Genomic DNA, 24223 nt, shown 5'->3' with positions numbered 1-24223 from the left:
TCTAAATGTTATCAATATACAAGAGAAAAATATAGAGTGAAACAAATGTTGTCCACACAATAATTCAGTTTTTAAATCTTTTTTAATGTTTTTGTATTTTTTTCTTAATTTTTTATTCATTTATATTATCTACAAAGTAAAAGTTTTCATTTTTTTTTTTTAAACTTAACAGTTATGCAACGGTCAAGTGAATCGGGGCTTGCCATCATAATTCTTAAATAATCCCCCTGTTTCTGCCAAATCTGTTTGTTACAGGAAGCTTCTCTTTTGTTAAATTACAACATGTTTCATATTTATTTAGTCAGATATCTTATTGTTGGTAATTTAACCCCAAGTCTTGAACGCAGCGATAGCAGCAGCAGTTAACAGTAATGTTAATACTGTGTATACATTGGAAGAGTTGTAAGTTTCAAGGTGCAGACGGAAACGCAAGTTCCAGTTTTACTCTCGGTCTTCGCTCTTGGCATGCTGATTCAGGTTTTGCAGTTAGCGCCCCCTGCCAACTGCAAGATGCATTGCACCATTTTTTTTTTTTTAAATCGTCTAGGAAGGGTCCATTCTCGTTAAAACTTTTTTGTTAAAAACTCTGTTCAACACGTCTTTTACCTGTTAGTATTCTTTGATTACTGGGAAGAGAGGGGGATAGGGCAAAATGATGTGGGTTTAGTGACTGCCCCTTGGTTCAGGGCAAGTAAGGATCAGGGGCAGGGGCTGGGGGGAGGGTGTCTGGGGTGAATGGGTTGGTTTCTGGGATAAAAGGGTGTAACACGCCAGGCATCCTCCACTATAGCTGCTGCTGATGGTGGGGTTGCACTACAGAGAAAGAAAACAAAATAGACAAAATTAGATTTAAAAAAATAAACATAATAGAAGTTCAAAATTGAGGTCCATTAAAGAGCTAACACTGAAGGCCATATGAACACAGTGCCCACACTGGTAAGTTATACTCAGATATACACATAGGGCTAGTTTCCCATACATGGATTGAGCCTATTCCAACATTAACATTTCAAATATTTTCCATTGAAGTTCTCATTTAGTATAAGCAGAGTTGTGAAAGTCCAGCTTCATAAAGTAAAAGTCTTACCACATATTTGTTCCAACCATTCACTAAAGCAGCTGCTTTAGTGCAACTGCTCAGAGTCAGGCAGATCAGTAGTGGAATCATCTGTTTTAGGTGCACAGGTAGGGCCAATGCACGGTAGGACTTTTACTTTCTTACTTACTTTTACTTTCATAAGCCGGAGTCTAAGCTTAATCCATGTTTTTGAAACCTTCCCCATAATGTTAGGACACTCTGTTGCTTGTGGTTACATTGTCATTTTTGGTTAATCCATGAACGTACCTGGGGCGTGTGCCATGTAAGAGAAGTGTGTTGTGGAGGACACTGGGATGGGGTTGAGGGCGCTCTGGGGAAGCTGGGGCTGGGGCCCGCCGGGGGGCTGCGTGGCCATCAGCATCATGTGGGGATGTGATGGCGTCGCGTGGTGCGAGGGCACCATACCAGACTGCATGTGAGCCTTAACAGGACGAGAGAGAGAGAGAGAGAGAGAGAGAGGGAGGAGAGATGACGTTACTGCACAGCCATCAGACCCGAAACACCTTCCTAAACTCTTGGATCCTGGCATAGAACATCTTTTAAAATGATCAGAACACAACATTGTCAGGACCATCAAGAACTTTTGGAACTATGTAGTAAATCAGACCAGCTTATTTCTGAAGCTGTTATGTTAACTCGGTCACAACAAGAGCAATCGGAAGTCTGCAGACCCTCAATCGTATGTGTGCTGACACAAACAAACACAAACACACACAAACACACAAGCGTAAAAAGCTCAGTTATGATGGTGACCAATGGTACTGGTAAGAAAGAGTCCCAGTGGCGTGGGTGTTGGCCGTACCTGCTGCACGTGAGCCATGTGCGAGGGGTTGTAGCCGTGCTGCACCTGCTGAGGGTGGAGGTAGACGGCCTGCTGGGCCGAGGGGAAGCTGCCCTGGGGGGACTGCGGGTTGGGCCCCGGGGTCATGGAGGGCGGGGTGGGCGCCAGGGCCGAGTACATCTGCTGCTGGGGCGAGTTGCCCAGGTGCAGGGTGGCCTGCTGGGCCTGGTGCGGAGGGTGCTGCACGGGGCTGGGCGCCGGGTGGTTGCCCCCGTGCTGCCCGCCCTGCTGGCCCTGTCCCGTGGGCGTGGCGGAGGGCTGGGGGTGCTGCGGGTGAGGGTGCAACGTGGCGCTTGGGTGTGGGTACTGCTGGTGAATCGGGGCGGCTGACACTAGAGGAGCAAACCATTAAAAAATGTAAGGGTGAAGTAGCCCTCATTAATCCTAATTAACAAAGCTGTATAATGCCATCTGGTGGACAGAGGATTCAGTAGCCATACGTGTGTAGATTTGAACAAAATCTGGTTCGGTTCTTACTGGGAGTTTTTACTGCCTAAAATATCCGATTGTGTTTACCGTGCTCGGAGTTTGGTGCTGGGCTGGTGGGTGCCCTATTTCCCACTCACTCGGCACATCAACGGTTAAACCGAGAATTCTCAGTGCAAAATCAAATTTCCACTTGAGCCCCAAGCGGTTTTGTACACGCAGCCTTACAACACTGTTTACAGCTCTTCAAGTCACTGTACAATGTCATTTGTGGTACAGAGGTAATTTAGGGATGGGTGATTGCGTTCCTTTAGGAATCCGCTGTCTTGGTTTGTATATAAATGAATATTAAGTAACACATTCACGTAAAAGGGACAAAATATGGCACGGGCAGAAATCACTTTCCGATACCGTTTCTAATCTAATGCATTGCCATACTGAACAATTTACCAAAACAATGTAGATTCCCCCATCCCCTCCCATGTGCTTGAGTGTTTATTTATGTGTGTGTGTCCCGATAGTGATATAAACAAAGTGAAGGTCTTACCATACATAGTGTGCGTCTGCTCGCCGTATTGTGTGGCCGAGGAGGACACCAGGGTGGGCTGGCCGTGTGCGTTGGGTGTGATCATCCTGGCGCTGCCTTGCATCACCGGACTGAACACATGCTGAGCCTGCGCACATACACACAATTCCAAAGAGTGGCAAAAGGAAAATCACATTTCCTGATATGTTAACTAAGTAGCTGCTTAGCTAACAATTCTTGCAAGCCTGCAACACCCACTTTCCACTGCGTCTTGCAGAGCAATGCTTCCATACAAATAGAACGCGAGGGCCGAGATGCTACGACCTCCCACATCAACTCTAACAGAACACTGCTACTGATGCACCCTTGGGAAGCAACAGAGAAATAAATGCCTCCACACGGTTTCCAAATTAGCACTGGCATGACTGATCACATCTGAAACACTTCTCAACATAAATCATAACATCAGAATAACCCACAACATTATCAGATGTGGAAGTACTCTTCCAGTTAAGTGCCAAAATCGGCAAAACACATCAGTCACAGTGGGTATTCTCAAAGTTCTGACTCAATATTTCAAAATTTTGACTCAGTATCTCATAATCCACCCACCCCCAAGTGGCGTAAACGGGCTTCCATATACATATACATACTGTATGTGAACACATAAAGGTTTTGTGTATACATGCATGTACACATACACAGGTAGCGTTCCAGCTAGGCCAGGTGCGGCTCTGGTACCTGTGACTGGTAGTGTGGCATCTGCTGCACCAGTTGCTGGCTGGTGAACTGCTGGGGGCTACAGGTGAAGTACTGGGTCGAGTACGCTGGGCTGGGTGCTACGATAGGAGGCCCAGCAGCCGTGGCGGGGTGCATCATGGCCGACGTGCCCTGAGGGTGGTGCTGTTCAGGCCTCTGCTGGGGCATGTTGGGCACTGCAGGGGGGAGAGGAGGAAGGAGGGGGTTGAGCCACGAGAACAATGTGTGAACCATTAAACAAGTTGGATTTTGACTTTTTTTTTAATCTATGGTTATCATTATCTATGGTTTTCAGAGATGATTGTGAGCAGAGGCAAATACAGGTCTAGTGGGTGATAGCAGATGTGGCATGGTTAAAGCAGCACTGATGGCCTATTTTCGCGTTAGATGCCGCAAGGCCTACTATAGGACCTGCTGTACCATAGACTCTGGGTTTGGCCCAGCCCTCAGAACCTCTAAATGCTCAAGAACTAACACAGGCCTTCAAGTGTATTTATCATGACTTCTTACGGACAATGAAATGGAGGTGTATCCGCAGTAAGTAAACTGATGATGGTTTGCAAAATAGTTCTTGTTAAAATAATAATATTGCAACACCTCTTCTGGCCCTTTCAAGTGCTCTTTTAGCTGATTAATAAATAATCCCTAAATAAATGTAATAAGCCAGCCGCATTATGTTAAGTGCCAGTTAATGAAGTGATGATATAACGATTTCCCATAGTTCTCATGCCGCCTTAAGCAGACAGCCAATCAGGTGCCATGAAGCATTTTCCAGCAGCAGGGTATTGCTTTCAAATAAGCACACACACACACACTGGCACTGCAGCAAGCGATTAGTGAAATGAGAGCGACAGAGCGAGCGAGCGAGAGAGAGAGAGAAAGAGAAAGAGAGAAAGAGCAAGAGAAAGAGAGCGAGAGAATGGGAATGTGTTATGTGCAGTATTAGTAAGCATTCTCACCTTTACCTGGTCTGTAGGGCTTGGACTGGCTCACCGTCATATGAGGCATCTGCACATGGTACATGGCTGGAGGCTGGAGAGGGGGGCAGATGGAACCATTAACTACCTAATAATACACACATTCGGCTCAGCTTCGCTTCTTGAAACACAGTTTACACTGCCGATATGGATCAATCAGTCAGTCATTGCATAACATCTTAGACAGCATGCTATAATGTTCTTCAAATGTTTTGTAATGTTTTTCTTATTCAAAATCATTATTATCACCACCACTCAAATATGAAAGGTCATTTGAAGGATGCAAAATTCACAAAGCATAATGGTGTTTTAAGTGTCATTTGTTATTTGGGTGGATTTGTCTGTTGGACAAACAGAAAGCGTCCTGTAGAAATATTGCACCCTATTCACATTCGCATTGTCATACATTAGAAAACAACTTCAAGGTCCAGCAAAACTAATGATCTTTGCAACAGAAAAATATTTAATAGTAAAACTGAAACGACTAATAAAACTGAAATTTAGTAAAGCTTTTTAATAGTAAAACTGAAACCACTAGTAAAACTGAAATTCAGAAAAGCAAAACGTAAAAGAAAATGAACAAATTTAACCATCAGATTAGGTCATTGCAATAAGAAATAGGGAAACCAACATCTGTTGGGGCTGGCTAAACAATCACAGATCATACTGTACACATCTTTCCAAGAAAAAAGGGAAAAAAGCTTAGAATGGCACAAACCTTCCAGATAATGCTTTTCTATTGGAGAGAGAGAGGGGGGGAGAAAAAAAAAAGAACCAGTCTTTAGATCGTCTCACTTACAAAAAAAACGTAAAAAAATACAATAGTGACTGATGTTGGATCACCAACTATTTCTTACAGCAACAATGCAGGAAAAATTACCCTGTAAAATCAAACAAAAATGGCATACCATCAACCAATATACTGACTCAGAGATATGACTCATGATGGGAAAATGGATGGCGTGGTTATGGAACTAAACTGGTTTGGACACTTCTGGCTTTGGTAGCAACTCGTGCCGACCAAGCATCACATTCCTCTCCTTAGGGAGAAGCAAAGCTCATGTCAGATTTCAGAGATGTGCTTTGGTTTTCCCTGAACACAAATAAAGGTATTGGACATACGCCCCATTTTCTGAGTAATCTATTGGCGAACACAGAATAGAGAGGGGTTGGTGGAATGGTCAAGTGGCCATTTGGAGGCAGCCGACAGACACTGCTACTCACTATGCAATATTACTACTGACGAAGGGTCACTGACACAAAGTTATAATATATAAACTGATCAAGACTTACAGGCTGAATTGAGACATCTTACATTTCAAGGCATTGTAGTCAAGAGCTTGGCCACTTGCTTGTTATTGGAGAGCATAAATGCATAGCTGTTAGGCATTTAATGTTGCACTTAACTCTGAAATGAAGCCAGACTCAAAAAGGGTGTATGTTGATTAATAATGATGATAAATGGGAATGAAAGAAAAGCCATGACTAGTGTAATTTACTTTATTTCATGCTAACAAATAGCTTTTCCCTAAAGATAGGGTCAGTAGAGTTGAATTAACGAACTGATTTGAGTTGAGTTAAAGAATCTTTGGACCTTTTATTTACTAAAAGATTAACTGCAAACAAACACCCAAACTTGATCCTGCCATCTCGGCAAACAACGTTCAGAATGATCTACCTGGTATATAGTAAAGAGTGGGTCTGTAATTTTGTAAAATTGTTGTAATCCCGTAATACACAAGACAGGATTCCTTTTTTGTTCTAATCAAGTTTTCACCCACAAACAATTGGTGAATTGGGGTCTTTGGAAACACAGATGGACACATGGAACACTGTGCCTATTAACTCTGGAAAACACCATTATTTTGAGGAGAAAAACCTGAGCTTGTTAATATGTCCACTTAGTCATTGTATCTGTAAAGATCCTTACAAGATCCTACATAGATCATTTGCCCTGGGCTTGTTAACATATTCTTGGCAGTTCATCATGAGACGTTTTACATATTCTGTCTCTTAAGTGCATTTTGTCTGAAGCCTTCTCACATCTTCATCTGAAGGACTGGTTTCTTCCATGCAAAGGTGAGCATGCACATTAGGGTAGCAGGACAACAGGTCAACCACATGCATTCATTAGAGGCCAGGGGGAGTTAGAGCTGTACGAGATGAGGTCAGTCTCAGGGTCAGTGCATGCGCAGGTGATGGAGGAGAACAGAAGATCACAAGATGCACACTAAACCATGACATGAGTCGGACTAAAGCTGATGGCTCCTTGCGTATAGACGGATGGACACAAAAATAAATAAAAAACGAAAAACAAACAAACAAACAAAAAATATGAGCGCAAGTCAGGAAAAGGGAATGTGCATGCAATTAGGATATGGACTTAAAAAAACTGACAGAAAGCGAGATTATGTGTGCATTTGAGTTTATGAGTGCGTTTTTGAGTTTATGCTTGGAAGGGGAGAGAGAGAGAGAGAGAGAGAGAGAGAGAGAGAGAGAGAGAGAGAGAGAGAGAGAGAGAGAGAGAGAGAGAGAGAGAGAGAGAGAGAGAGAGAGAGAGAGAGAGAGAGAGAGAGAGAGAGAGAGAGAGAGAGAGAGAGAGAGAGAGAGAGAGAGAGAGAGAGAGACGGGCAGAGAGACGATGAGAAAGAGAGAGTAACTGAGTGAGTGAGGCCGGTGCTCACCTGGACTCCAGGGCTGACCGGCGTGAGCGGGTACATCTGGGGGAAGCACACGGGCTGACCGTACATCGCCGCTGGCGGCTGCTGCACCACGATGGAGGGGCTGGGCTGGCCCTGGGGCCGAGGCAGGGTCGGGGTGGCCGGCTTAGGCTGGGGAGAGGCAAACAGGAACATTACAGAGGAAATGCAAAGCAAGAACATCACAGTGGAAAAAGCAAAGAAAACCATTACAGAGGAAAGGCAAAGAAAACCATTACAGTGGAATAGCAAAGCAAGAACATTAGAGAGGAAAAGCTAAACTTGACTTTCCACTTGTGCCAAGACATAATAAGCAGCTTTATTTGTAAGACATCTACAGAGTAATACACTACTATACAGTAGTGCTTCACGAGGCATGTCAATCAATCTCTGATGAATGCACCAACTAATTAAGCTCATGTGAGAATGTGTGGTGAAACACGCGTGACACTAATTAGGGTTAATCAGGAGAATGAGAACAGGGTGGCTTACTGGTGTGCAGAATGCTCGCGGATTGAACTCCTTGGCGTTGGGGTTGAGGGTGGACTTTCTTCTTTACTTGTAGCAGTTTAATTAATGTCTGATGTACTGATCACTACGCCGGGATAAGTGTGTGCTTCACCTCACTGTGTGTTCAAAGCAGAGACCAAATTTCCCTCACGGGATCAAAAGAGTATATACTTACTTATACTTTAAAAGTTCTTACAATTTAAAAAAAAAACTACACAACATCAGGTGTCAAAAGTACATACCAGTATACCTGAATTACAGGCACTAGTTTCCATCGGGTGTCAAAAGTAAGTAAGTATAAGTAAGTATATACTCTTTTGATCCCGTGAGGGAAATTTGGTCTCTGCATTTATCCCAATCCGTGAATTAGTGAAACACTCAGCACACAGTGAACACACAGTGAGGTGAAGCACACACTAATCCCGGCGTAGTGATCAGTACAAATCAGACATTAATTAAACTGCTACCAAAGCGGGTGTCTTTCTCACGGTCTCCCTCTTAATGACATCCATTCATGCCACTTCTCCTCCTGACACTGTTGCAGCGTCATCTCTTCACACTTCTCCCACCTCCTGCCTTACGTCTCTATTGCCCCCTGCCTCACGTCTCTTTTGCCCCCTGCCTCACGTCTCTTTTGCCCCCTTTCACTCACTCGGCCATTGGGTCTTTCTTCTCCTCCTTGTCATCCTTGGTGTCCAGTTTGGCTGCACCCCCGCCGGACACCGGGGTTGACGTCTGCACCCCCTGTGACGTCACGTCTGGGCTCCTCTTCTGTTCCGCACCGGCGGCGGCGGCGGAGGGAGATGGGGAGGGTGCGCCGCCCGTCTTGCCTCCTGTCGCGCTCACGTTGGGGCTCGTGGCGGTGGCGGCAGCGACGGGGGTCGTGGAGGTCTCGTCTGCTTTGGAGCCGGCGGAGGAGGAGTCGGCTGGGCCCTTGTCCAGCGGAAGCTCCTTGGGCTTGTCCCCAGGGCCGGCCTTGGACTCGAAGACTGGATCTGGGTTTGAACTCGACTGCAACTGTTGGCAGAGACAGGAGATGAGGACACAGAGCGCAGTAGGAGAAAAGACAAAGACTCAGAGAGACAAAAAAAAAAAAGAAAATGATGGAAGGGGAACTTTTGATACTTTGAAGGACTGCAAGGGTCAGCAAGCTTTTAGCAAGACTAAACGTAAAAATGGACTGCATTTAATCTCCATGAGCACATTAACCCCTGTTTAGAATCTATTTAATTTGCATATGCAATATGCATATAATGTTGAATTATGGGTCAGAAATCACTGTATCGAACACTTCAAACTTACCCTGAAATCTACACTAAATTTCTTTAGATTGTCTATTTGCTTTCTGTGGTCGGGACCCATGGACCCTATAGGAAGACAACAAAACAAAACAGAACATTAATGAAACTCAGTGTGGTCTCTGGGCCACTAATGAAACGCAACCAGCAATCAGTGATATGAGAAGGGAACAGGGATGGCGTCTAGATGGACACACCTTTGCTGACCGTTCTGGTCATGCTAGGAGAAGACTCCACAGGTTTAACGTTCTCCTTGTTGGCGGTGGGAGAGTTCTGCCTGGCCTCTTGCACCCGCGGCTCTTTGGCTAAAGACACAGAGTGACCAATACAGATCAAACAGTTCATGAGTGTACCAAACGAGAGTGTACAGAACAAGCAGACCTAAGGGGTATTTCACAAAACCTACACAAGGGACTAAGCTGGGATTTTTTGGTTACCCTGGATGAATTTAGCCTTGACTTGGTTTCACAAAAGAGATGGCACATAAGTTACCATGGGGATATATTCTCTGCACCTAACCTGGTCCCGACCAGACTTAGTTCATTCTAATGTTAATTATGTTGTCTTATTGGTTCAGCCAACTGCCATTCAAATCAGACCTCCATGTGAACTTTTTAAGAGCTTTATTCCATTTATATACCATTTCCTTAATGTATTTACTCCCAAAACTCAAAGATTGTCTGCCATATACCATATGGTTATCATTTTAATTATGGTAATTATTAACATACTCTTTGTTTGCTTCTTTTGTTGAGACGTTTGATGAATAGCCTACTGTAGTAGTTGATTGGAAATGGAGTGGCATTTTTTTTTCGAAGGCGTCTTCAATGAATTTGGATATAAAGACAACATAAGGGTATATATGGTCATACTGTGTGCATCTTTGCAGTGGCAAACTTTTTCTTAATGACATGGCGCGCCGAGATAAGGAAGCGCTCACATGTGGGTGCATACCTATGTTTGCATTCAGTTGCTCCACCACGCCTACTGTCGCTGTTTTACACAGGGTGTTTGCCCATTCAAAAAAAGAAAAACTTTACTTCATTGTAGGTCTATATCAAAAGCGGTTGTTCACTTTGTGCGAATGACTATTTTCTGCAATTTTTTTTATTTCAAGCGTGGGTTCTTTGGAAAACAAGTTAAAACACACACATATCCTGAATTACTTATACCTGGCTTGACATAGTCGCTCCTACTCATCCTGGATTGGTGTTAATGAAACGTGTTGAGCTAAGATGACCAGACAACGCTATGTCAAGCCTCACTTTATCATCACTTTTCTTGCATTTCCTAATTCTGCCTTTGTGAAATACCCCTCCACAACAAACACTCATCCATCCGGATATGGAAACGCAGACTTTTAGACGCAACAGATAGGTTGAGGCAAGTGGGAGTTACCCTCCGCTGAAGGCGTGGCGGCCAGGTTGGAGGCGGGGCTAGCGGCGATGGGCGATCCAGCCGCCATGGGGGTGGCTACAGAGTCGACAGGGGCAGTGCCAGTCTGTGGAGAGGACACTGCAGAGGAGCTGGGAGACGCCCCACCCAGGCTGTTCTGCCGTGGAGATCGGGGTCTGTGCGCTGTTGGAAAAAAACATTACAGAACTGTATCTGGCTACAATGATGGTAATATGGTTATAACACAACACTATTAAATGTGCAATAACAATTTACAAAATACTTTTATGCATACTTTTTTTTTTTTTTTAACTGAACTGCATGTTTCCTTTGGGTGCTATAAATACATGCATATTGCCAATGTGAAGGAGTGGCAACTAGAGATACAGTAAGCGGAATAACATCGGGGGAAAAAAACTCCAGTCCGCTTTGTGCTGTGGAGTTCCTTGCCTCTGCCTCGTCCATTAATCCTGTATTCGGGTCTCCTCGGCAGCAGTTGTCCTTTACATAGTAACGATAGTAACACAGAAATGATCTGATATGTGCTACCACCTACCTCCACTGACCACGGAAGACCAGGTGCCACCAGAGGGGCTACTACGGGCAGCTGGGGGAGCGGACACCTCCCCAGGTGCACTGTGGGAAAGGAAGTCCCCTCCCGGAGGACCTCCGCCACGGCAAATGGAAACGCGCGTCCGGGGAGTCCGCTGGGATTTAGGCGACATCCTGGGAGGACCTGTGGAGGATGACACACATTGCGCGTGTTAGGTTTGTCCTTAGCTCATGCGGTCACCCGTTGTGCCAGCAGTGCAGTCCCCCGGTCGCGTGCCACAGTGAAAAAGACGTCTGGCCTGAGACGTCCAAGGCAAAAATTTAAAAAAAAAAAGTGTTAGTAGCTGTGACCACATGTTACTTGGTTGTTCACACTGCCCAGCGTAGTGGCTTGTTGGTGTGCCCATTTGAACAGTGACAGGTGTGCACTCGTACTGCTATTCCAATGGTATGTCGAAATAATGTGAGTACACTTTTACATAATAAATGCGGAGAGCCAATTAGTCTTACTTGCTATGCGGTATCTCAACAGGGAATTAATCCTCTATCTACAGCCTCCAGCATCTCCAAATTCTACCCCGATTAAAAAACTATTTTCAAATCAATGGAGGACACATTCTGAACGGCAGCGAACACGCCCACCAAGAAATCACAAATAGCAGTAATCCAGATATTGGTTTACCCTCTGTGTGATTTGTATGCTAAAAGTGCAGGAGAGACACACCAAAGTGCACACCAGGGAAAAGACACAGACAGCCCAAAAATCAATAAGACAGGACGAATGCAAGGGCTCCATGTGAGACAGTGAAATGTTATCTGGCCCACAAGGGGGCAAGCCCAGGCGCTAGTCACAACAGCAGGGTCGTTTGAGGTCAGTGCACTGGGGCTATGGCACCTCCGCTCTAAGACCTGTGCCTACGTGACAAAGACACCAGATGGTGAAAGCCGTGAACCAATTCAAATCTGAGGGGCAGATCTCTGAATAAGTACTTTATTTCACCATTCCCAGAGGATATATTGCCTTTATTGGTTTCTTCCTGTAACCCAATGGGCAGAAGGAGGAGCTGGCGACATCATACAAATGTATCTTTATCTGTGCAGTAAGGATAAAAACCCTGATAATGCCTGTTGTGAATGCTGCATGTAAATGTATATGTAAAGATAAAGATACAAATGTATTGTGTATGAGGATATATAAGACTAGCATTGCTTTGATAACAGTGCTGCAGTGGTGGCAAGATCAGAACCTCAGCGGTGGAGTGGGGGTTGGGGTGAGGTGCATGTGTCAGTGTCAAACTCCTCTGCTGTTGGACAGCGGCTGCTTTTGGAAGCAGAAGCCGGAGGCGTCTCCGCGCACACACACGCAGCTGAGGCCAAACCAAGACGCCTCCCACACACACACACACACACACACACACACACACACACACACACACACACACACACACACACACACACACACACACACACACACACACACACACACACACACACACACACACACACACACACACACACACACACACACACACACACACACACACACACACACACACACACACACACACACACACACACCCCAGGACCAACGTGCGCCAGGCCTGCCCTCCCCCGTGCCAGGGGTTGGGGAGCGGGTACCTTCGGAGGCCATGCGTTTGGGCAGAGTGGAGATGGGGGCGGGCGAGGGGTGAGACTGGGGCCGCGAGGGCCTGGAGAGGGGTCTGGAGTTAGGCCTGGTGGGGGTGGCCGCCCTGGGGGGCAGGGAGGATGAAGAGGAGGAGGAGGAGGAGGAGGCGGCCGCCACGGAGGCGCCGGCGCCCGACTGGTAGCGAGAGGGCGGGCGGGAGGAGGGGGACTGGCAGCGGGACGGCCAGGGATGGCCACCTGGTAGGGAAAGAATGAGAGTAAGAGGGGGAAACCATGGAGACGAGTCAGAGAAAGAAAGAAAGGGAAAGAGAAAGAAAAAGAAAGAAAGACAACAAAGGGACGAAAAGGACCTGATGGGAGGTGGCAATCAAAAGGGACTAAAAAAAAAGGCCCTGAGTAAGTCCAAACCCGTAGGCATGTAGCCAGTATTTAATAAAGGCTTTTTAAAATTTATATTCAGGACTGCCTCGATTCTTTCGTTTCTTCAATATTTCAGTCGTCCATTTAATGTTACCAACATCATCTTTTTCGGTTTGCGGTTGGCACACCCGGAGTTTAGCACTGGATTAGAATCCAGAGGAGGAGAGGGAGAGGGAGGAGGAGAGGGAGGAGGAGAGGGAGAGGGAGAGGGAGAGAGGGGGAGGCAGAGCAGACAGATGACAGGAGAATGGGGAGAGGGAAAAATAGGGAGACATTGACTGATGAAAGAAAACAGAATGTAACACTTGATTACAAATTAAGACTTCTGTTGTCATCCCAGAGATGGAAGAAAAAATGCACAAAACCCAAATTAATAGTTTATGAGCATTGGACAGTCTGGAGACGTAGACAGCCACCTGGTGTTCCGTTCCAAAAAAAAAAAAAAAAACTCCTTTGAACTAGAGTTTACACATTCCTGTGCAAGCTGCTTGTCTCTGCAGACGACAATAGATCAGACTTGTTTTCTCTTCACTGTCAACCTGCTAAAATCACAGGTGCTACATCACCACATTCAGAACAGAATAGGGGAATGTTTCATCATATCAGTAGTGTGATTGTCTATATAATATAATTATATATAATTAGAAGGCAAGCTATGAATGTCATCATTTAATTTTCGTAATTTACTAATTGCTGATTTGATCATTATTATAGACTAGATTATTTTCAATCTCACCAGACTCAGTAACGCACAATAATAATTAAAACTGCGACAAATCCTGAGATGTGCTAGACCTTTTCTGATACCAAACTCAAATAGGCACAAAGGCAGCGTTCAAAAGAGAGCTGCCCGCGAGTGACTCACCTCCGTTGACGACGCGCTGGTCCATGTTGGGGGGGGAGTTGTAGTCGTGGGGGGCGGAGCGAGGGGTGTGGGGGCTGGGGCTGCACTGGGCCAGTCGGGGGGAGTTCTGGCGCCCGGAGCCCCATGACAGGTTCCTCTGCCCGGGGGGAATGTACTTGTTCTCTCTGGTGGAGAGAAGGGAGAGATGGAGAGACGAGAAGGGAGAGATGGAGAGAAGAGCAGGGCAAAGTCAGCACACACCTTCGTCTGAAAATACACTTTAAAAATATGCTAGCAAGACTGGTGATAAATGGGGAATTGAAATAAAGGAGTTAGAGCAATGAGTGTTTCAAAAATGTTTTGTTTGTATACAGATCTTTTTATTCATGTGATAAAGGGGTGCTGAGAATGCATTGAGAAAAAACAAAACAAAGAAAATGGGAGGCAATGCGCTCCTCGCCTTGTGATGAATGTTTTCTCCACCACAGTTAATTGCATGTTTTCCTCACAGCCTTTGATTAGTGCACATTAAGGATGACCTCTGGGACTCTGCTTGCATTTTCCACTCCTAGACATTAATGCCGCCACAGAGCACTCCCACGACACCGCTGGGTGCTATGACAGCACGCCGTACCTCTGTGCGGTGCTGTGCAAAGGCTTTAGGCACATCACAGTACTCGAAAGTGCAGTGGTTTCAGGATAATGTGAATAATTCCCACTTATCAATGCAAATGAATGGATCTAAAGAGGCTGCAGCGGAGGAAACATATCAAACATGTTCACTCATCATTTAAGTACCATGCTAAACCATCTTGATGCAAATCTGTGTGTCTGTGTGTGTGTGTGTGTGTGTGTTTGGTGAAACCATGTGTCTGACCTGTTGAGTGTGTGCCCCTCCCTCTCTCCCCGCGCCACGGCGGTGAACTTCTCCTCCTCGGTGCGCTCGTCGTTTTCCAGCGCCACGCGGGCCTTGTAGGCGGCACTGGACTCGATCTCGTCCGCCAGTGCGGCTGCCCGCGCCTCGCGCTTCAGGAACTCCTCGGAGTTGTCCCGATCCAGAGGAACTCTGCCACAGCGAAGAGGAAACGCCACAGGAAGACACATTCAAATCGACCCAATTAAGCAGCTGAATATGCTCTAAATGTAGCTAGCTTACTGGTGTTTTTGGAGATTCCCTGAAGTGTACAGACAGCTGTGTAGTGCTGATTTAATTGCCTCCATGCAGCTTAATCAATCACATTTACAGTATAGGTGATTAAGGTACCAAGAGAGAGACAGAGAGAGCGAGAGATCCTTACGTGTATGAAGAGAGGCTGCTGTCGTAAGTGGACTTGACGCCGTAGTTTTCCTCGTTATACTTGAACATGTCATCAGGATCCCAGCCATTAGACTATAGGAGCGGAGCACAAAACAGACAAGACTTTGATGACGCGACACTCAGGAAGAATCTACAGAGGATTTGGAATTACATCAGCCAGCTTGCGTTACGGGAAATGTAAGCATTTAGCCAACAAACTGTCAACACCTTAGACACAACAACAAAACATGGCATGCAGATATTGTAAACAATCAGACTGTAATCAATCCATTAGCGGTCAACTGTGGTCTATTTGGTCATAATCAACAACCTATTTTCATAATCGATTAATCAGTTTTAGTCAATTTTCTATGTAAAATAAAAGTGTCAAAATTCTATTCTTTTAATATTTCAGGATATTATCTTAGGCTTTGGAAATACTGATACAATCGCCACAACATCCTGACAATTTACAGACCACACAATTAACAATTACTCGAGATAATAGTCGACAGACTAATCACCAGTGTAAATAACTGTTAGTGGCAGCCCTAGCTTGAACATGACAGATTGTGGGCCGTCTCACCAGATCCGTGTCTAGAGACTCCAGGCTGTCTGAGGCATGCTGCTCTCCTCCATCCCACGGCTCCAGATCTTTCTCTTTGTGCTCGCCATTCACCCGTGCGCTCACAGCCGAGTCTGTGAAGTTATCTACAACACACACACACAAACACATGCATAGACGTAATGGTTATTCCGTCAGGAAACGGTCAGGACACAGGAGACATGACACAGAGGGTGTGGGGGAAGACACAAACACATGCGAATGTGACAGACAAAACACAGACGGACACAGTTTTGGGCAACACATTGAAACACCAAATAATTTTTGTTTATGTGCCGTAAACAGATACCAATAAACCATTAATAATAAAGCCAAAACAAACACACAAAATAGGTTTCTGTCCACCCCCTTATCATACCCCTTTCCATGATTGTCAGATGGCTACGAGCTTATATTGAGCTGCGCCAACTGCCTTCACCGTTTCAATTACCCCCAAGATCACAGAACATGAGAACAGAATGCCAAGGTAGAGGAGGAAAACCCACAGTAAAGAGTGCTGAAATGAAGCCATAGCTGTGGAAAAGCGCTCTTGTGATCCAGCTGAATTATGGGTAAGCAGATCAGGTGACCAGGAGGAGCATGTTTACAGGAACCAGCACTGCAGCCTGGCACAGAGGCCTGGGGGTTTCTGGACACTTTTATTCATCGCTATGACAAAGGCCCATGTAAAAACTACAGTGTGATTATTCCTTCACAGTTATACTGCCTCATTTATAAAAACAAAAATGACATGTCTGCTCTTCCTTGTATAGTGGATAAATAAAAAAAAATATAACTTACATGATTGTATATGGTATTTAAGCCAAAGGATAGCATTGGCACTATCTATTAATTCTCAATTTGAGAAACTCCTAAAATGGCAGGGAAGTTAACCATTAGAAACCTATTCAGGATTCTCATATTCCTTTTTAGGAAATCCTAATATTCTGCATAATAACCTTCATACTAACAAAATGTCCCGAATAATGTGTCCATGCACACAGATAATTGTGCCAGAGATCCATAAATCTCAGATCTGATCAGCAAAGTTACTGATAAGTTATTGGGACTGTACTTCTTCGAACACCATTGGGGCAGCACCGGTGTCCAACACAGAGCTAGAAAATTGGCTACCCGCGAGAGCAACTGCTGGTACCATTGATGGCATGCCAGCGCTACTGCATCTGAGTACAGGCTGCACGCACGTCAGGGAGAACAAGGTTCACAGTGGACACGGTTCTACGGCTAACACAGCAGGGATTAGGCGGAACAGGAGAGCGTCTAGGTGTCAGGAGGAGGGGAGGCAGAACACCATGCAAAAATCACATTAGATCATCACATTCTAATTCAAACAGCACATGTGCCCACGCAACTGAGAACAATTAGTGTCTACTGGACAGAAAAAAAAAACGAGGAGGCGTAGGAAAATGAAAAAGGGAAATACAAATGTGCTGTAGGGCACAGAGCAGCAAATGGCCATGTGTTCACAGACAAAAGAAACCTTGTAGGGCTTCAAAGGTCAGGAATATGTTAAGCTTTTAGGGACTGTAGTCTCAAATTCAGAATTTTTGTTTTGTGCCGGAATTTGGCAAGAGACTTGCCAGAATGAATCTCTGGCTGCATTAGGAAAGAGGTGTTGTGTGTGTGTGTGTGTGTGTGTGTGTGTGTGTGTGTGTGTGTGTGTGTGTGTGTGTGTGTGTGTGTGTGTGTGTGTGTGTGTGTGTGTGTGTGTGTGTGTGTGTAAATACATCAGTGAGAAGAGAAATTGGTGAAACTTCACATCAAAAGAAACATTTGTTTGAAGAAACAAGTGTTTTTTTTTTAAATAAAACCAGCACAGTCACTGCTCTGTTGTTGGAACCTCCCATTCCGTAATCATATTTGGTCAAAGAGTATGCTCTTACACTCCAAAAAAAATGAGATGTAAAGGCAAAGTCTTCTAGGAAAGGGGTTTGGTAAACATAAGTAGGCCTTCCACATGTATATAGGCTATACATATTGCAGTAAATTAAACAAATGAATGTAACAAATGCCAGAAGTTGCATAAGGAGTAAACGGCCGCATTACCTGTTTCTGAAGGTACTACAGATTGGAAAAAGACAGTGAAAGACAAGAGTCAGTTGGAGGAAGACAGTCACCTCATCATCCTGGGCTAAGGCTGGATTTGGTAAAACGTGGGGTGTTAAATCATGTTTTAAAATAAATAATGTTGGTAATGTTCAAAAAGTGGTACTGAACGAAGAAGAGCCTTGATCTATCCACGCCACTATATGTGGAGCAATCAAGAAATCACTACAACAGAGGAAGTAGGGCTGGACTGCCCACTCAGTGTTTCCCATACATTGACTTATTTGTGGCGGCCCACCACAATATCAACATTGACCACCACACAATGATTTACCAGGTTGTACTATTTCAATTGGATGGAATTCTTTCATTGTAGAGCTATGTGCACCTTTGTAAAGCCTCTCCTCGTTTCTCTGTCTCTCAACGAACCTACATGCATGTTTAAAAGACAACATTAACACTCCTGCAAGGCATAGAAGATGACTAGAAGGCTAAATTGTGCTTAAATCTGGTTAGCATCATAACCCCGCTGTGCTAATTTGTTAAAAAACATTTGCATTCAAGTTAATTCTGCAAACCTACCACCACAAATATAATTAAATTCTATGGGAAACACTGCCACTGTAACACTAGTCTAATCTCCTTCACTGACTTCTATGTCTGTCCCTGGGTCTTTGGAAGGCCAAGCAATAAGGAACTGCATTTAGGGCTCCAACCATCTAATCTAATATGTGTAAAGAATTGGAAGAGCCCTGCTCCCCGTGTTCCCTTTGCTAAGTGTGTCTGGAAAGAGTTTCCATGGCTTCACTTCATGTTATGTGATGCCACATTCCTGTCTTCTCCAACATCTAAAGGGTTTTTTATTTCATTGTAATTTTCCTTATATATATTTGGCTGACACTTTTATCCAAAGTGACTTACATAACTCAATTATATTCACAGATAAAGATGGCAAAAATGAGGACATGGCCCGAGAGGCACTTTACCTAAAATGGATATGACTGGAAGTATACAGGCTGGAGAGAACAGAGAGAATGAGAATGGTCTGGAAGTTCATGTGGAGGCCACCTCACCTTTCTTCGCAAAGTTGAGGTCGACGTCCTTGAAGTGGACCACCACCACGTCGGAGGACTTAAAGATGATGCTCTCGACGATGTCCTCCCTGCGGGGGCCGACACTGGGCTCGGGGCTCCTACGGTGGGCGGCGTCCAGGACCAGGTCGCACTGCGGCCAGAGAGCCAAGTCATGAAAAACATTCAAAACAGGCCTCTCTGTCCACTACCAACGGCCAGATGCCCATTAACAGACTAACCACCCTCTCTTCCTCGGTCCTCTAAGTGTATGATCAGTGTGCAGCACATTAAGTTTGCATGAATAAGATCCAGAATCCACTTGGTGCCAATGCATCACAAAGTGAAAGACAGGCCAATGGGTGTCTGCCAATACAAGACAGAATTAACAAAAACTAACTGATGTAATTCTTGTTGTAGCCAGCACCACTGATGGCTGTAATGTTGTGCAATATGGTTGCAATTCTGCGCTGTGGCCAGTGATGCCAACGCCGTCTACAGCTGGGTTATTAAGACATACCACACACCGTGTGCACATGTTTGTGTCTCCAACAGCTCTGTGACTCACCTCTGGACCATATGTTTTGAAGATTCCGTCATAAATAATGCCGTTTCTGACCTTCAGCTCACACTTGGTTCCCTGTGCATCAGAGAAGATAGATTCTCGATCAGGCTTAAATATAGACGAAGACAGCAATACATTTGGAATTCCAATCTGAACTGATTCATCTAGCGTTTTCTGTTTCAGTGACCACTGAGCCTTGTGGATTGATTACAGATACTAGTCCGTCACCCGCTAGACTAAGGGGGACATGCTTTTCTATTTCCGTGTTTTCCAATAAATGTTTCCTGTTATCTGATTATCACATCAGAGTTTTCTAAGGGCTTCTTCGCGTCAACTAAAGGTTTGCAAGGTTAAACGGTGACGTCAGAGAGAAATTGGCCAACGTGTGATAAGATGGGTACAGTAGCCATAGCCATTTCTCTGAAACGGAGCCGCAAACTTACCACAACTGACGTCAGGATATGAACCATTCTCGTGTTAGCATAAACGCCATTGAAAGGAGTCTGGAAAAGAAACCAATGGGCAAAAGTAGTGTGAGTTGTTGTCTCTGTAATTATAAAAGCTCTGATGTTACAGCCGTAGATGTTTTCTTTTAAAAATAAAACCAAAATAAAGCAGTCAGCACTATGTCTCATCCATTTCCTTGTGCTTCAATAGTGACGTTTGGATTTTTCCTTTTTTAAAACTTGATTTTTATAGTCTTCAGTAACCTTACAAGGGCATTTTAAGAGAGTTGAACTCCACAGATTTATTACAAGTCCGTGCAAGTAATCTGCAGGTGATCACATAAGTCAGGTCAGTCAGATGGATGTTTGTTAAATGATTCTGCATGACTGAACTAAAGTCAGTTATCCATGATGACCTTGATTGACCAAGGCTTTACTACCACAGGCCCAGGCCACTGAATGTTGGGTAATCCTTTTCACACAACCTGATAGATGGACACAGTGCAAACATACTGTTGGTTGTCCTACATGACTATCAAGATGCACATATTTACTTCTGACCAATAATAGGAGCAAGGGTCTGCAGTCACTTGACTGCTCTTGTTTCTGTTATTCCTACATTTAATGACTATAAGGCCCATCAGGAAATTAAAGGGATGTACAATCAATTCTACTTAAGGGCATAGGTTTGGGACCTGCTTTTAACCAGGGAGTTCTCTTACATACAGTCCCCAATTCTGGTGAACGGTTGTTGATATTTTTATTTATCCACATTTGCACTCTTCTTTTTCAAATGAAAACATCAAATTTAATTAAAGTTGCCAATCAAACAATCTTTTCCTGTCAAATGCAAGCAAACATTGCCTTCGGATCTTGGCCTGCCAGATATCATTAACTCCTCAGCTCTGATGGCAGGTTAAATGAATTAGGACAACCTTCTAAAGAGCTATATTCAATTTTCCTCATTGCTTAAATTATGACATTTAATTTGAAGGTGGCATCACAGATGAAGGCTTAATGCAGAGGAGCAAATTGTCCCCATCAGATGATGCGTACGGTAACCTGGTTGTAGTTGTCAAGATGCTGTGGTTGTTGTTTAACCACAGGCTGATGCAAATGTTGCTGAATCATCTCTACAAACAATACATTACTATGAAACAAATGAGGTCATATCACCCCACCATCATTATCTGATACTAATTGTATTAGGCCTATCTTCCTATTGATTAACTGAAATGGGCCTTACTAAACTATGCCTCCAAAAAAGACTGGCACAGTAAAGTCAGCTTGGACAAACTCAAAAGGTTGCACACAATTCAACAACTGTTTACATCAATATGGGCAAATAAAAACTCACAGCAGTGGGTGCGCCCTTGGAACTGTTTCGTCCTCTGTAGCAGAACAATGAAAAAAAAGTGAAAGATGTTAGAACAGAAAGCCATTATCAAAATTATAGATACAACATACAATTGATATTAGCTAATCCAAGAAACAACCCCTTATATGAGGTATATTGCAACAGATCTAGCAACCAACAAAGAACACAGGGTAAATAACCACAATTATGTCTGCTAAACCTACTTGCCACTGCCATTTATGCAAAGGCACTGAGCCGCAGAACTGCCAACCAGACATTTTCATCTGTCCATTAACATGGGCTACAACCTTGCTTTTATTGCCGTGTCTGACAGCATCAGCACTAGAAATGACAATCCTGTAACCTTTCCAACGACTAAACACCTGACAGCCTGCAAGCCCTCCACCAAACTATGTCACAGGTGCAGGACCGACTCTGCTTTTCAGTCGCGACGGCTGATCTACAGCGCACCATTTCATTATGGACCAGTAGCTGGAATGCTGAGACCTCTGGGGTCTGCCAGTTTGGCTGCTACCGATGGCAAAACGTGAACAGACTGAAGTGGTCAAAGTTGATTGAGCACATGGAGACACACCCACTGCTCAACACAACAATCCTCAAATGCCGCTTTTCTAGTCACTGTAGTGATGCTCATGGGTAAGCATACTTTTGCTCAAACGAAATAGCCTACCGCCCACGACATATGCCGGTTCTGGATGCTGGGTAATAGCCTGCTGCAACATACATGTCCTGCTACTAGCCTTAATAATTAACTTGAATTCGTCTTTACACTCATTCCACGTAGCTGGCCAGCGCAATGCACTGGCGTTAGCCAACTTAGCAACATTACACTACGCCATGCCATGTCCATGGTTAAATTCCTGGGTATTCAATTTGCTACACGTACTGCGTGACGCATTAAATATCGCTCTGGTAAAGATCAAAATCTACAGACTCCAAGCACGTTACTTACACAAATGTCATGATTCAAGGACACAATTTTAAGCACCCTCGCAACGTCAAGGTTGCCCTCGCTTGACTTTCCCCTGCAGAACTCACATGCACATGCGCGCGCTCGACACTCGCTAGCTCGCAACATCGCATGATTTCGCCCAAAAATCACAAGACCCAAATGAAGCATCGGTGATGGCGACTAAATAAATGGCTTAGACAATATGAGTGCTATCAAAATCAGTTAGATACATACAATGTCAAAAAAGCTCATGCAGTAATAAGGGGGAGGGGGGCAGCTGCAGTTCCTTTCCATACCACTCAATTTGGCCGACTAGCCAGCGATAGCTAACAGTTAACCAACATGAACCTGCCAGCTGAGCTTGCCTTCACAGCAAAGGGACATGGCCATCTCGTTACGCACTCCTTAGCTGAACAAAATTGACGGTGCTTGCAGGCAAATACTTGGTCCCCGCACGGATGAATCTAACATTACGATAACAATAATAGTATCAATACAATCGCTGGCACTGGCAAAGGGTTATTTATCCAGCCAACTTAAACTAACTGCACAACTATAACGGTGACCCTAAAACAAATGCTTAGCTAGCAAGATAGCTCAATGTTTTGCCATAAACCTAACTGACCTGTCAATTGACGGCTAATTAGCAAGGATCTAGGACCATCACAGGGTAACCCAATTCTTCAGCAGGTAGTTGTCATGTCAGGCTCTCAAATGGCATGTGACACTGGACATTCCTACATCGTTGTTAATCTTTCGTTAGACGAATAGGTAACTTTCGTCTACATAACTTTGCATCGACAACGTTCAGCTTGCCAAATGCTAGCGTTAGCCAACAATTGTTAGCGGTTACGTAGCTAGCTAGATGCACACGCTTTTTCGATATTGAGGAGCACAAAGCAAATAGGATAAACAGAATATAGCTAACGTTAAGGTCAAAGCCAGGTTGGTTAACGTTAGCATTGCGTTAATTGCTTGCATGGATCAACAGTGCAAACTCTTGCTTAACAAAGGCATTTGTCGGCCTGCTGCATATTGGCATCTGATGGACATTAACGTTAGCCGCTCAGACGTGACCTAGCCAATATCCGAATATTCTCTAAATTCTAAAAACAAATGTACGTGTAATTGTACTGCCACTCATTACATTGTATTTGGTTAACTACAAAAACTCAAAATCCAGTACTGTCAACATAGACAGGTGTAAGGTGGGGAAAAATAATCACATATTTGTCGCCGAACCTACCTGCCAAGACTTTGTCGTCCACCAGCTCCTCCACCCCCTCCAGCTCCAGAGGCCGCAGCAGCACCGCTACTGCTACCGCCGGGTTTACGATTTCCACCGGCCTGCTTCATTGACATGATGATCCCATAAACGACAACGTGTAAAACGTATTCTAATGTTTACATAAGACACCAAAATACACAATGATGAAATATTGTTCGAAAAACCTATGCTAACAAAATTATAAACACCAGCCAGCTCGTTTGGTCGTTAGCCCTGCTGCTATGAATCGTAACTAGCTTGCTAGCTGTTCTGGTCGACTGTCTGGCTTGCTAATGTTAGCTTCACTTTATTTTTTTTCTTAAACTCAATTAATTCCTTTCTCCGCTAGAAAACAGGAAGCGCTACCTTTAAAACATGTATACTCAATAGCAAACTAAAAATGTTAAAATAAAATGTTCACACAATTTCGTGAAATTGTATTTTCAGCTAACACGGGGTCTATTCCTTGCTGACAGTGAAAGGACCTAAATAGTCTGAAAGGAGACTAAAAATAGCGGATGGATATATAGACAATACTACGGTGTAAACTGTGGATCGCATACTTTCGTTCATTGACAACACGA

At 44.3% G+C, this 24223-nt stretch overlaps 1 protein-coding gene across 1 annotated transcript; it reads right to left on the bottom strand.

The window, feature by feature from the left end:
* Nucleotides 1-89: 89 nt before the first annotated feature.
* Nucleotides 90-24116, bottom strand: atxn2 (ataxin 2). Its single transcript, XM_076289320.1, has 25 exons — nt 23619-24116; nt 21400-21433; nt 20040-20099; nt 19600-19671; nt 19035-19185; nt 17962-17976; nt 15877-16001; nt 15292-15383; nt 14871-15059; nt 14015-14178; nt 12721-12966; nt 11087-11266; nt 10534-10713; nt 9333-9440; nt 9140-9204; nt 8490-8854; nt 7820-7880; nt 7313-7459; nt 5347-5364; nt 4611-4683; nt 3634-3827; nt 2914-3040; nt 1902-2272; nt 1346-1520; nt 90-813 (listed from the first exon to the last, which is right to left on the bottom strand). Exons 1-25 carry the CDS (start codon nt 23732-23734, stop codon nt 785-787), a joined length of 3357 nt encoding a protein of 1118 aa, XP_076145435.1. The 5' UTR covers nt 23735-24116; the 3' UTR covers nt 90-784.
* Nucleotides 24117-24223: the final 107 nt, after the last annotated feature.

This window comes from Alosa pseudoharengus, unplaced genomic scaffold, assembly GCF_046254945.1.
Source record: "Alosa pseudoharengus isolate Yale_2024_CS ecotype anadromous, Long Island Sound unplaced genomic scaffold, YU_APseudo_1.1 YU_APseudo_1.1_scf_17, whole genome shotgun sequence".
Classification (NCBI taxonomy): Eukaryota; Metazoa; Chordata; class Actinopteri; order Clupeiformes; family Clupeidae; genus Alosa; species Alosa pseudoharengus.
The sequence above is the reverse complement of the archived record's forward strand: the minus strand, read 5'-3'. Positions and strand labels throughout refer to the sequence as shown.

What these genes read in the sequence shown, in the direction of transcription:
- atxn2 (XM_076289320.1), bottom strand. Translation starts at nt 23,734, where the DNA reads ATGTCAATGAAGCAGGCCGGTGGAAATCGTAAACCCGGCGGTAGCAGT. An exon ending in AGTCTCTAGACACGGATCTG is followed by an intron (nt 15,384 to 15,876) that starts GTGAGACGGCCC and finishes CCGCTCCTATAG; the next exon opens with TCTAATGGCTGGGATCCTGA. An exon ending in AAGAAAGACCCAATGGCCGA is followed by an intron (nt 7,881 to 8,489) that starts GTGAGTGAAAGG and finishes CTACAAGTAAAG; the next exon opens with AAGAAAGTCCACCCTCAACC.